Below are 15001 nucleotides of genomic sequence, written 5' to 3' on the forward strand. Positions count from 1 at the left end.
GTTGCAGACCATTTCGCGCTTTGCGTGCCTTCTGCTACTAGTTCTTCTCCCAGGGGCTTGGAAACTTTGATCGAGTAACCCCGTCGATGGAGACTGGAGTACAGTAGCGAGGGGGGAAGCTGTATTGGTTTGGCGTTTTCGTTTCCCTCAAAATGTACCTCATACTCGGATCGGATCGAAGAAAAACGATTGGTCTTCTGTACAAAAGTAAAGAAAGAAACGTTTGGAGGAAAATCAGAGAAAAAGCCGAATAACGTAATATGCCAACGTAGTCTGTTATAACGTAACATACAAAAATAAAGGCATTATCACTATTATCAAGAAAAATCGCCTTGAAAGAGATTGAAAGTTTGTATCAACACGATTTACCCGTCACCATGTATTTCAATAGGGCCTCCTGAGGTTGAGCTTTCTTCTTAAACAAACAGGTTAAAAGCAGGCAGCGATGAGGAGTTCGGCTTGACGATGACGACTACGACCGATTAAAAAAAGGCTTGATGGTCAAAATGACACGACGGCGACCGCGCGACTACTAAACATTGTTGATCGACAGTTAAGGCAGCGGTGATGCACGTTCCTGAGGGTTACGTACGTATTCTAAACATTTTCAGGATGGGGGGGGGGGGGGGGGGGGCAAGTGATAGTTCTTTTTTTGTTCTTTGAGGTAAAGAAATGAAAGAGTCACTTGCTCTTGGTAATATTTTCTGTTCTGACATATGCAGCCCGTCAAAATCATCCAACAGCGCAGCAAATTTTACAAGCGAACATCAATCTCACCATAGGAACAGAACCGACCGCAAAAATGCATTTTATAGGGCACTTTTCAACACCTAAACTCGAGAGATTACTGAGGGCGCCTTTTCTTTTTGTGTTTGGGCACCGACAGTTCTACAGCAATTTTTAATAATCAGCAGATCTTTACAGAAAACAAATCTAAATCAACAAGTGTAGACCAGTGTATATCTGCACCAAAACGATTTTAAATATAGTTTATTGTGTTGCTTTTTCCTTGTTTCACCCTAAACAACTTTCTCTTTCTCTTCTTTTTAGTTTTCAAGTAATTATCATCCCTTAATTTTTGCGCGTTCACCCACATAGAAGTCAGATAGAGGTGTGGCAGGATACACGCACGTTCCCAAACTCTCCACTGATGCCTTAGCTAAATAAATCTCTAAACTGCATCTGGTAGAGCCGTGAAAACTTAACTGAAGTGTAATGGCTTCAGGCTAGAGGGGAAAAAAAAGCTCGCGTAACGTTGCTGTAATGCCGGTCGCAGCTACAACAAAAGGAAAACCTAGTACTCTGCCTCAATTCGCACACTGCAGGAGATATCTCCAGCTTGTGTTAGCCTCTGTAATGCTCCTGCACGAGAACAAAACAGAAAAAAAAAAGCCCCATAACTAATAGAGATTGGGTGCAGCTTAGCCTAACTTTACGCCACGTTACCAGCTTCCGAGATCCGTGCACTGCAGACGATATGGCCCTCCTACATTAACTTCCTGGCTATACATCTTAGGATCATTAAAGCTGATATTTATAACATCGCGGATATAATATAATATCCCGCGCAGGATGTCGCCCACACTGATGTCATTAAGCCGGCTTTCCCTCAAGATCTTGAATTGAAATGCAGTGGAGCAGTATATTAAGCAAAACATGTACAGCACTCCTGCGAACGTCCTCAATTCGTAGTGAGCAGTCTTCATTTGGGGGGCTTTCTTTTTTGCACGGTCCTTCCTGGGCGCGGGAGTTTAGTAGTTTGGCGGGATTAGTCGAAGGAAGTTGGGCAGCGCGGCTTAGGAAAGCCTTGCAGGGGGATATTTGAAGCCGTTGCTATAGGTCCTCGCAGATTCGGTCGCGCGAACCCCGCCTTAGCCCTAACCTCTGCTTCTTACGTCACTCGGAGACCGACACTGGGAGCATCGCACAGCCGTATAGCAGGACAAAGTTCGGGTGAGCCCGACCGCTATACGACATTGGTGTTGGCACAGTCGTCGAGCTCTGGTAGATATCCCCGGAAGAGATCGGACGACGTAACTTCGTTGCGTGCTAAAGCCGCCAGGAAGCGCGGAGATATTTCCTTCCGCGCGAACTTCGCTCGTATATGAGCGAATTGCATGCACCGTCTGTGTGGAGGTATATCTCGCACTGAATTCCCAGTGCGAATTCTCTCCCCCTTAAATCGGTGATATTGGCCTGCAGCGGCTCTGCTGTTGCGCAGGCCGGGCTTATGTCAGAGCACAGAGACGACCCCCTATATATAAGGCATAGGCGCATGAACTTTATGACGTGCCATCTTTCGAGATAGTACCAAGGTCAAGTTTCTCCTCGCTTCCAGTTCGGACGTATTGCCGTGCAGTGTTGGTGTCGCTGACAGGCGGTCGCTAGAGTTGTTCCGCTGCACCCGGCACTATACTACTATATATATATATATATATATATATATATATATATATATATATATATATATATATATATATATATTATATATGTCCGGATGAACATATTGGCGCGCGGCGTAGCTGCTGTAACTGAAGCTAGGTTCATTGCAGAATACACGTGCTGGTTGTATGAGAGAACTTCTCGCACTTTTATGAAGTGCAGTTTCTCGCAGAAGTTCCCCATGCTAGCGCTCTCTCGGGAAGCTTCGATATATTACCGCGTGGTGGCGGTACTATTGCTTTCGCTGACCTCATTTCAGAGTACGGAGAGGTTAAAGTAAAGAGAGTCTCAGATAAAAAATTAGGCCACTGTCGGCAGAGAGGTTAAAGGCCACTGTCGATGGAGAGGTTAAAGTAAAGAGAGTCTCAGATAAAAAATTAGGCCACTGTCAGCAAGCGCAGTGTTTCCGAATGGTATTGGGGTCAAATCGATCATGACTGTATTGGTCTTGTAAAAAAATTTGCGACTGATAAGTTAGTTCTGCGCGTGGTGAAAACACTGTGAACCGAAGAAAGCATATCCTCATTTTGCCGTGTCACACGGCGTTTTAGCTTTAGGTATTGCACGCAGGACTTTGGTGTCAAATTTATAAAAAAAGTATATGCAGCTTCCGCGTACCGTGGGAAGCAACGTCACATGCAGCATTTTGCGCGTAGCTCGCAATAATCATCGTTTGCAATTACGCAAAGTGTTGCCAGATGCCGATTTCGCAAAGTGTTGCCAAAGTGTTGCAGTTGACATGTCAATGGAAGGGAAAGAATGGCGCGTGTGACGCGAGCGTGTTTGTGACGGGAACGGCAAAATGACGGCACGATAACGACGATAGCTGGAGGATGACTACGATACCCTCCTTATGTCTTTCCAGGTGAGTACCATTAAGCTGAGCATTTTTTTTTTTTTGCAGATACGGTCGACTCATTGCTTGAAACCTATGTGAGAGACGATCAAAAACTTTCACTTATGAGGTGTGTTCAAAAAGAAACCGAACTTTTGAAATAGCGCGCCAACCGGCAGAGGGAGCGCGCTGCGGCCATTGAGCGCATGTAGCGGCAGGTTTAGGCAACAAACTGCCATTTGCCGCGTTTCGCACTGACCATTAGATGGCGAGCTACAGCCGCTGAAGTGAGCACATGAACAAACTGTTCTTCGGAATGGTGCCAAAGGGACAATGAAGGAATTGAAAGAACAGCGTGTGTTTGTGTGAAGTTCTGCTATAAACATGGGAAAACTTTCACAGAGACATTTCAGTTGCTTAGCCAAGCATACGGGGAGGACTGTATGAGTCGCACGCAGTGCTATGATTGGTTGAAGCTTTTTGAACACGGAAGAATGTCGATCGGTGAATGATCCCAAGCCTGGACGACTTTCCACATCACAGATGATGACAGCATCGAGAGAGTTCGAACTCTGATTCGTGGAAATCGTCCTTTGACTGTTCGAGAAGTCGCTGACGAAATGGGTATCAGCGTACGATCAAGTCATGAAATTTTGGGTGACAAACTTGGGATGCGTCGTGTCAGTGCAAAATTCGTGCCACGTTTGTTGACTGACGAACCGAAGCAGACCCGTGTTGAAATCAGCCAGGAACTGCTCACCGCTGCCAATGACGGTTAAAACTTTCTTAAGTACATCATTACAGGGGGCGATGAGCCATGGGTTTATGGCTGTAATGTTGAAACGAAAGTGCAGTCATCGCAGTGGGTGGCCAAAGGTTCTCCTCGTCCTAAAAAAGCACGCATGAGTCGGTCAGAAAAGACGGTGATATTGGTTGTATTTTTGACTGCAAAAGCATTGTCGATCACGAATTTGTGCCACATGGTCAGACGGTAAACAAAGAAGTTTACCAAGGAATCCTAGCACGTTTGAGAGATTCTGTTCGCAATAAGAGGCCTGAATTGTGGGTAAAGCAGGCTTGAATGTTGCATCATAACAATGCCCCGGCTCACGCGGCGCTCCTTGTCGGCAGGTACTTATTGAAACACGCCGCGCTACTGTTGTGCCCCACCCACCATATTAGATAGAAAGGGTCAGCAGACCCTTTCTATTTTTCAAGCTGAAAACCGCCTTGAAAGGACATCGTTTCCAAACCGTAGAGGAGATCCAGGATAATGCCAGAAGAGACCTGCGCACCATTCCAGAAAGTGCGTTCCAGGAGGCTTTCCATAAATGGATGAAAAGATAGGAAGAGTGCATTGCCAGTAGAGTGGACTACTCTGAAGGCGACAGCACTTAAAATGTTGCACCATAAGCAGTGAAGGTGTTATAGCAAAAATTCAGTTTCTTTTTGAACACGCCTTGTACTTAGTAGAACTTATGCATTCAAGCCCACGTTGCTCATGGCGTCACACGTAAAACTCTTTGGACGGTTTACGGCTTGTTAAACGTTCCTTAGTATAGGGTACAGTGCAATGAAGGACATTAGCTATATGCTATCAAGCATCATATAGAAGTATAATGCATGTAGTAGGCCACAGGTACTTCGTGCATCACCTGGTCCTAGCAATAGCAGGATTCGGAACCGTATTATCAAAATCACTTTAATTTGTTATTCATTTGGCCCTTCGTCATTGCCTCTCATGAAGTGACACTCTCCATTTCGCAGAGATTGGTGCCGAGTTGGAAAGAAATTAGACAATGTAGATATGAGGGCTTGTTGGTGTAACATTTTGCAGTTTTCTTCTGCAGCACAAATAGTAGAAGGACTTAGAGGAAGAACACACACACACAAACACACACACACACACACACACACACACACACACACACGCACGCACGCACACACACACACACACACGCACGCACGCACGCACGCACAGCGCCTGTTTGTGTCTCTGTTGTTCATCAACGTCTGCTGCAAAGAAAAAAAAGAAATTAGAATCCGCTAAGAATTGAGGTTTCTGCCAAGTGCAACCCTTGGCCGTATTACTGATACTGAGTTTGTTCGGCTGTGCACAGTGCCCTGGGTTTGATTCCCAGTTTAAATCTCTAATTGTTTCGGTAAATTTAAACCTGACGAACTTTCCTTGCTGTGTAGTAATGAGAAGGAACACTAGTAGTAGCAAAAGACCAAGACCGTTGCAACGGAAGCATGAAAAAAAGAGGAATAAAATTTAATTACAATGGAAGAATATAACTGCGGTGTTATTGAATGCAGTTACCACTTCGGGAGGCAAGTACAAGAACATAGGAAAAGAAATCACGAATGTAAAAGTAAATCCAATTATCAATGCCGCGGACGGAGAGGAAATAATCAGGTAACGGCTTTAAGTAAACGTGCCGCATGACGTCGTAGCCAGAGCGTACGAACAGAAACTGAAGAAGAATGACCCTCTGCAAACCAGCCAGCGTTTGGATTCAATACGCGATAATGCGGGAAATAGGAGCTGGGGGCCAATCTTTTAAAGTGGGCACGCGGTACGCGAGAGGCGAATAGTACGAAGCTCGGAATGCGCAGTGGGAAGGGCGAGTGAACCAGAAGACGTGTCGCGACACGGTCGGTTCTTGTAACTGCTGCTTCCGAGGAACGGTGGGGACATGTACGGACTCAGGCAAACAGTAAATTTCGAACTGTCGGCAATTGTATCGGGAGGCTATGCATGTCAGTAATGAGAGAGCCAGGATAGAAGCAAGAGCTCACAAACACACACTTGCACATTCAAGTACGCAAGAATGCACACACACGCACACACAAACACACACAACGCGCATACATACACACACTTCAAACATGCAATAAGCAAACACACATAAAGGCCCACGAACACACGCACGCACATACATCAAACACAATGAAACACCCAAGCACGCGCATCAACGTGCACACACGAACACACACATGCCTAGCAAACGCACTCACGCGCACTCGGAAGACGCACACTCGCGCAAAACGCACACATAAAACACACACATACCCACGACACTTTTTAGCATACTTATGTAACTAGACTTTGCATCACGGTGGTTCGCAGAGCACTTGTAATTTTGATGCTATTCAGTGAATTCTTTTTGGTATCTCTATGTTAAAAAGAGTAGACGGCGCCAATTAAAGGCGACATTTCCTAATAACCATACAATGAAAAAAAATAAAGACCCACACACGCATGAACACATGCACAGACACACACAGAAGGTGGCAGGGAAAGAGATGTGCTCGCATGTAACGCACACAGCAAGCAAGCAAGCAAGTACACATGTCGCGTAAAATGAAATCGACGCTTGCGCGAGCTTTACGACCCGACTGGCCCTAAAAGAGGCGCTCCGACTGCAGCAATTGCCAACCGAGACGGCCAGGCAAGGTCGGCTGTTAGCAACACCGCCTGCACTGCCCAATACATGCATCGCCTTCCTACTCTTACTTTTGTACGATTGAAGATGGTGACCTTAATTTAGACCTCTTGCGCAGAAGGCTTTTGTTTGTGACTGTTGTAGCCCTCGTTGCCAGCGAGAAAGGAGCGTACAAGTCAGGTAACACCCAAATCACTGAGTAGCCAACTGAAAATAAAGAAGTTCCCCTGTAAAGAGTGCTCACGGGACACATAATAACCAAATTATTTTTATCGGAAAACTCGAAAGTTACCCACGCAACTAACGGCCAGGACGTTTATTCTTTTGTAAATTTACGCTTTTATGAAATAACCACCAGCCGTTCAAATTTCTCGTTCAATGCGACAGACATTGAACGAGAACGGTCCCTCTGTGAGCTTTCCGCGTTCGTTAACTATGCGATCTATAGAAGCGTTTTTTATCGCCGCATCCCAAGACGGTCGCCGACTCAAAGCTCTTTTTCCACATCCTCAAATTGAGCCTAGCGCTGCTCCTCGACCAAACAAGCTGCTTGATACTAAGGAATTGCAGTGAAGCTTCGATATACTACTATTTCTGCCGAAGAGCGGTGCTGCGAAGCATGGCGCTGAGACCTAACGGCGCCCCAGTCGCGTCACTGGCGCAACAAGTCTTCCAATGGCGTTCTACCAATAAGCGGGCGCGGGCGCGATCACGTGACGCGGCGCGCACGGCAACTGCGACAGGAACAGCGCCTTTGCAACTACCAGGCGTCTCACAACGCCGGCAGGGTGAGGAGCAGCCAGATGGCGTTGGAGGCGTCGCACCTCCGTGGCGCACCCGAAGACACGGACGAAAAAAAAAAAAGAGAGACCGTCAGAGTTAGGCAACGCCCAGTGCAATGCTAGATAACGCACGCTTCCCGGTTACTGTCCGTTGCGTTCATGGAAGTGCTTACGAGCTGCCGCTCTGGCCAAAGCCACTTTTTTTTTCTAGGTGGCTTTGCTCTGGCAGGAGCGCTGGCGTGCTTATACGTTGCGCCCGCAATACGCTCAAGCCAGTAGCGCAAGTCAGAACGCTGTCCTGGCTCCGCGACCGAGATATAGTTGGCCAGAACTTAATTATACAGGGGCATATGTACCCCTCACTGACTCGAAAATATTTTCGTATGGTTCCGTCTGGCAACTAGGAGTCCTTATTCTCGTGCGGTCAGGTGCTTTTGCCTATTAAAAGACGGATGATTTTTCTGTACCCATCTTTCTGCGTGTCACCGGCTTTAGGTTGAAATTCGGAAGTGTTGACAAATCTTATGCGGGACGTCCTGACATGCGTGCTCAGCCGAAGGCAATATTTTAGCTCCAAACAAAGAGCTTTTCTTTTACAATTCGCTTAGAACTTCCGTTACCAGAATTAGATCACTTATAAATGCAGTGAGTGGACTCAAGCTGGCTCAGTTCTCTTTCAGAAGTTAACTGCAGATGCCTTCCTTTTTTATGAGTGCAGTAATAGTAGAAGCAGTAGCAGCAACTCTATTGATTCTTTTTAGCCGGAATCGGGCAGCGTGGTATGGAGGGGTCTACAAAGGTAGCGCCCTACCACCCTATCGGCCCACTTCAGGATGGCCTACTGAACGTCGGGCCTTGAGCTTCGCAAGGCAGCCCACCAGCTTCTACTGCACTCTTAGTTGACGTTGGCCGCAGCAAATTCTAAGAGACGGAACTGACAGGAGTGATGGCTTCCCTTCGTTGGCTTCCGACCGCTTCTCTTCGTAGTCGTTGCTTTCAAGCGCATTCGAGTTCTCTGGAAACCCTCTAGACCACCCCCCCCCCCTTACCTCACCCCTCGACGAGCACGACACATGCATGAGCCCTTGATAGCTGCACAGCATGGCGGAAGCGTGACCGGAATGCGCCTTCAGCGTCCATATAATAAAAAAAAATTGGTTTGATGCTTCGCACTGGACCTATCAAGCCTGCTTCCCAGAAGAAGTACCATAGAGATTGTATGACTTGCATGGCGTTGGCCTGCAGTGAATGTGTCCAGTCTTCAACTTTTCGCAGGGAAGCTGTTAGCCTCCCGGTGGTTGGCATTTTCGCGAACGCGTCCGTTAGCAAAAACGTATGCCGATCCTGGCGGCAGTGGAGGCAAGGAGCACTGGCTCGTGTCCCCGCGAGGCAGAGTCTTCCAGCAGTCAGAAAAGTGAAGCCAGCAGTGCGTGTACTCCTGGGAATCATGCATACAACATACAGAACAGCATACATTTCAATAGAGAACAAGCACAAAACAAGCTTCCGAAGCACATAACGGATGATAAGGCGCTTCCGACAACAATGCGAAGCACGTAGCGCTCCCCGCATTCGTCAACCGGTAACGACTACTGTCTCGCATGCTGCCGTGGCAACGGCAGCTTGAGGAGTGGCGTCCCCAGCATTTCGTATATAAAAGAACCAGCCTAGGAATTGATTTCAACGTTATTGCAGCCCCGTTATGGGTGGCGTGCTGTTAAAATTACATTAACTCCCATTACTACGATTATTCTAAATTACCATTAATCTAAACCAAAAAAGCGTTGCATACACCCTTCACCATATGTAGTTTCGGTTTTCAACAGCTTCGCTGGACATACACTTTTTCAGGGCCGGGATGGCGAGTCAATTTTTCCTTTTTTTTACTCACACGAAGACGACGATGACGAAGCGCACCACCGCAGCCTTTTGAATCGCACCGATTTCATTGATGACCGTATTATTCCTTTCATTCTCCTCTATTGCCTCATTTATATATTATAGATAATTCTTTTTTTCTCTTCATAGCATGACAGTCTACTGAACCGTTTCGATTTTTCCTCGCTTAAATTCATGTAACAAAATTACAGATTTTTACCTCAATTTTCTGAACACATAAGCAAAGTCTGTCCGACTCTTGGCCAGTCCCCGCGAGTGGGTAAGCGCCAAACTCATCAAGGACATCATCATCATCATCATCATCATCATCATCTTTGTGCCATTGATTGAGGCTTCATCATCTTCATCGGCGCTATCCACGAGATGGTCATGCGTGGCAAAATTCCCGCCTAAGCCAAGCGGCGTTCCACCGTTAGACCCAAGGTCTCGTCGAGCCGCCGTCGGGGCCCTGGTACTCCTCGCGTCGCCGTCGACCAAGATTCGGCCATGGGGGCCGTTTCGCTGTGCTGCCTGCTGCTGCTGGGACTGCTGGCACGCAGCCCGTGTCTCGCCCAGACTGAAACTGCCGTGGGCCTCTTCCCGAAATCTGTGCAGAAGGTGGGCGCTGCGAACACCTCACCTACGGCAGAGCGCGAACAAGCCTAACCGTATCGATGGCAGCGCCAGATCACGTGTCCTAGCGACTGGAGGAATCATCATCTCGTAGGTTGCGTAGCGGGCTCAGGATGTCCCTTGTAGCCACCCGGTCCGCTCGGGGAAAAAGCACTACCGCGTTCCGCACGTATAATCCGGAGGTTTTCAACGCCTCTATCGCATAATGCGGGAAAAACGAAAGTCAGCAATAGCGCGCGGCCAGCTCTTACAGCATGCTTGCCATCAGTGTTCAATCGCCATTTAGCTATCACGTCACGAAAGATGACGTCCCCATTGTGGGTAGCGCCTACAGATGGTGGCTGGGCTCGAGGTTATATACCCCGGCTCTATATGGGAAAGCAGGGCTGGCCAGGAGGGCGCACAGCAATTTGATTGTCCTACTGAACTATGTTGAGGCTTATTTCTTGATCGATGTCAGACGCAAATGTACCTCCAGTGCTTATGTCGCAAACTCATTCGCTTGTGTGTGTTTTCCGTCCGCTTGTATACTTGGCTATAGAGGAGCACCTACGGACTTTTGAGCCTTGGCCTCACGCATGTAGATTGATAATTGCTTCAACAGGTGACGCCCACGTCTATTCTTGATGGCCGCGCCTGTATTTGTGTATATACAGTGTGTTCCAGCTGACTTGAATCAAGCTAATAAAATAAAACTGGTAAAATATACCATTATATCACCTGCGGTGTTTGCTCATCAGTAATAGTTACCCCGACTGCGAGCATTGTCATCCGAACACGCAAGGGCACACCTCCGTGATATTTTAAATTCTTAGTGGGATTTCTTAGGTGACCACAAAAGGGTCCGCGTGAACAATAAAAAAAAGCTATTTGGAGTTTGTGAGCACGTTTCATAACTTTGAGTATACTATCTATGTCCTAAAACAACTATTGAAAATTTTGCATCAATAAACTTGATAAGCCTGACTGATCTCAATTCAAGCATTTGTCTGACTCAAGACGTCTGCAGACGGTATAACACTCATACTGTGCGCCTAAGGTGTCACATTTTAATTTGAAAGTTCGGCTACAGTTACGTGAGACTCCCTCTACACACCATGGTTTATTATTGTTTATGGTCATCGCAGTTCTTAATCTCACGATGAAACAGCACTTATAAGTTTGCTTCACGTCAGTGTGACCCCACTTCGTAGCCCTTCATAACGGACATTCTCCAGCGAACGTTTTGCTTTGCTTTCTGTTATTACAGAACTGATGCCATTCGCAAGATGCATGGTGAACCGCGGAGTTGACGGGATAGCAATATATACGAACCGCAATGATGGAGCGCCTGTCTTGTTGCTAGGACCCCTCTCCCGTCATCTAGGTCGTTTGTCATGTTGAACGTAAACTAACCAGGGCTGCCTAGAACATCTTGCAGTTAAAAAAAAAAGAGCAGTTGCTCGCCGTTTTTTACAAGTCGCTAGTTCTTGGCTACCATCTACAACGTTCCCGAAAGTGGATGCAACCTTTCAAGTTCTTGCCACAACAGAGTAAATCATACAGCGCTCCGGCTGCATGATGCAAGGTTTAGGACGTAATGACGTATGCCGTATGCGCGTTGCTAAACTTGGCGTTGTTTGGCGCTGGAGCTGCTTTGTGAGCGGGTGTCTCGTCCCTGACTTGAGATAGTATTCCCTCCCCTGCATCGACGCCAACAAACAAGCCCCTGCATGCCTCTGCCAGATAGCGCCAAGACAGTATGTGGTGATGGATGTTGCCATAAATTCATCTTATTATGGTAGTAATAGTCAGACCTTCCACCTTCTTTGGCTTGGTACTGATCTTGCTCTGTATTAAGGAAGAAGAAAAGAAAATAGTTCAGGGCTGAACGAAAGCTAAAATGGTCGTGCAGAGTTAAACTAATAGGGTGTCGTAAGCACAGCTCTCCTGCTTTCGTGGTTTACGGGCGTTGCGCGGAAACGCGAAGATAGTTTGTTCGCGAGGACGTTGGGAAGGCACTTAAATGTTGGGCCAGGCACAGGCTTCCCAAGAACGGCAAAATTTGCGGAGTGTCGCGGACTAGTCGTTTAACGTTTCTGGCGGGAAGCGTTAAATCGGACATAACCTAAGGCGCGCGGTGGTTGTAGTTGCGATGAGTTGCGTCATCTGACGTTCAATAGGCCAGAATTGGCCAACGGTCACACAGAGGAACAACAAACCGTGTCCAACACATACGGCAGAATGATGGTTTGATGGCTGTTAAACAGATTTGCACACTCGTAAAAGTTTAACGAGAATGGCAGACACCCGGCTGAATGCCATGTTCCTTTGTACGCGGAGCGTTTGGGAGAGCTGTCATCACGGCGTGCATGCGGGCATGTCACACCGTATATTTTTGTATTTCGCGGGCATCTGCATGCAGTAAGCGAAAAAAAGAAACTATCAATTAATAGACACAAAGTTAGAAACTGTTTAATAGGACGTTTTGCAAACCACTCTACAACTTTCTAATAGAATTTTTTTGCCTAAGTTTGTTGCTTCAGAAGTTTTAATCTTGACTAATTACGCAATTAAGCAGAATAAAAAAAATACTGTGACTTACTACATGCGACATTCAGCAACATGCATTTGGTCACGCCGCCTTAGAGTTCATCAGCATAATTTTTAAACTCGGGCTAAAGTTGGCTGGGACACGCCCGTGCAGTCGCACACTATTTTCTACTTTTTGATGCATTCTTTTCTTGGAGGTGCTTCCGAGCAGGTCATGGTCAGTTTGATTAAGAAGACTTGGAACATTAACATTCGCATCTCTTGTTACCATGATTAGTATGACAACATAGTTTAACGAAGTGTTCTGTTGTACTCCCACTGTACTGTTCCAATGTTACATGTTTGCGAACAAACGTGAAGAAAGGGGGTTAACCGAGGGGCCCGATTTTTATTAGTCATATAATAAGAAGCCAACAAACATTGACACCAAGGAAAACATAGGGGAAATTACTTGTGCGTAATAAATGAAATAAACGATCAAGTAATGCAAATTAAAGTGGATGAAAAACAACTTGCCGCAGGTGGGAGCCGAACCCACAACCTTCGCATTTCGCGTGCGATGCTCTACCAATTGAGCTCCCACATGCGGCAAGTTGTTTTTTCATCCACTTTAATTTGCATTAGTTTATCGTTTATTTATTTCATTTATTAAGCGCAAGTAATTTCCCCTATGTTGTCCTTGGTGTCAATGTTTGTTGGCTTCTTACGATATGTTTGCGAACAAGTATCCTAATATCGTTAGCAAAACAATACCGCGTAAGCACAACAAAGATTAAAGAGCTGTTGTACACTTCTGCCCGGGCACACATTTTCATTGTTTTCGTCCGCTTGAAATAAAACAATAGCAGCAAACGAAACACTATATCGCACTCGCAGGTGAACGTGACTGTCATGTACGAGCCATACTGCGAGGACAGTTCGTGGTTCATCACCGAGCAGCTGTTGCCCGTGTACGGGCTCCTGCGCGAGCACCTGGTCGTCGAGATGGTGCCGTTCGGACGCACGCTCATGAAGGAGCCGCAGTGGGTCGACACCAGCGTGTCCTTCACCTGCCGCCACGGGCAGGCCGAGTGCCGCGCGAGCATGATTCACGCGTGCGCCATCGCCCTGTACCCGGACACGGACATGCACTTGCCGTTCATCGCGTGCACGCTCAAGGAGGGGAAGCCCGAGAAGAACGTGCGAAAGTGCAGCACCCAGCACAGACTTGAGGGCAGCAAGATCTCCGACTGCGTCGAGTCGCCGCTGGGCACGATTCTCCTGCAGAAGATGGGCTGGCGCACGACGAAGGTGCGGCCGCCGATTGACAGCGTGCCCAGTGTCCTCATTGACGGCGACTTGAACAGGCGCTACCAGAAGAAGCTGCAGAAGAGGTTCAAGGAGGCCGTCTGCGAGTACTTCAAGCCGCCCGTGCCGGAGCCGTGCGTGGTCAAGGGGTGGTTCAGCCGCTGAACACTGGTTTGCGACGACCCTCTTCGCACTCGAACCCACCCCGCCGCCGAAATTAGCTCTCCTCCCATGTTCAGAAGTGAAATCGCATAACGGCGCAGTACAGAACATGCGGAGCCTCTCATCTTTTGGTTTAGGTTCTAAAACATTGTACTATTTCGAAGCGGTTCCCAAAAAGCCACAGATGGTAGATCCCTCCTCTACCTTGTTAGCCCTGGTGCAACGACTGCGGTAAGATATACAACTGTCCCTCATAAATTGATAGATCGTATTTAGAAAACACGATTCGACACTCCTACCTCCTCTGGGCCGGGAGAATCAAGACTAGGGGACCATATAGCGGTGAAGGCCAAAGCGAAGGGACCGAAATCCCCCCACGTAACTATTTATAGGCGACGCGAGGAAAATAAAATTCTCGCATCTGCCCGGTGGTTACCGCAGCGTTACCAGCGTGGTGTTGCGCGTCGGTCACGGTGACCAGCCATGTGTACAAGCTATCGTTGGTGCTTGGATCCTCAATGTTTTCTGCTTTGTTGGTTTCCGTTTATTTCTGCTGCATGATTCGTTTTGGCATGTCGTCCGTTTGGATGCATTAGTATCGCAAGGACTATGCATCACCTGATCCTGAGGTACCCTTACCTAAGGCATATTTATCTTCCAGAATTTGACCCATGTATCCTACTGCTCCGATCGCGTATGGATTTACAATTTGCGCTTCTTAGAAAATTTCTGAATGCATGAGTTCTTTCGCTGCAGTATAAATTCATAAGTATGATACGTCCCAGTTTTATGTTTTCGAATACTTATTACCTTGTGGATTGCTTTTGTTGTTCAGATATGTTCGTTGTATTCGTTATACTGCTTGTTATCCCCGCTGAGGGTCTAAGTGCAACCTTCTGGTTTGGACCCTCTCCCGGTAAAAAAGAAAATAAACGATTCTTGGATGTTGAATCAGCAATTTCTCATAAACGACAACTCTAGAAAGTTCAGAAGCTTACTTT

General features: G+C 47.0%; 1 protein-coding gene across 2 annotated transcripts in view; it reads left to right on the forward strand.

Moving 5' to 3' along the window:
- The window catches only part of LOC135905109 (GILT-like protein 1), a 213445-nt gene extending 199010 nt beyond the window's left edge, over window positions 1–14435 (forward strand). Inside the window, exons 1-2 of one of the 2 annotated variants that reach the window (XM_065436098.1) lie at window positions 9724–10004; window positions 13428–14435. In XM_065436098.1, coding sequence (XP_065292170.1) covers window positions 9894–10004; window positions 13428–14003 — 687 coding nt within the window. In that variant the 5' untranslated portion in view covers window positions 9724–9893 and the 3' untranslated portion in view covers window positions 14004–14435. Of the gene's footprint in view, window positions 1–9723; window positions 10005–13427 lie in introns of those variants that run through there. The other variant, XM_065436099.1, reaches the window with a different exon arrangement.
- Window positions 14436–15001: the final 566 nt, after the last annotated feature.

This window comes from Dermacentor albipictus, chromosome 6, assembly GCF_038994185.2.
Source record: "Dermacentor albipictus isolate Rhodes 1998 colony chromosome 6, USDA_Dalb.pri_finalv2, whole genome shotgun sequence".
NCBI classification, from domain to species: Eukaryota; Metazoa; Arthropoda; class Arachnida; order Ixodida; family Ixodidae; genus Dermacentor; species Dermacentor albipictus.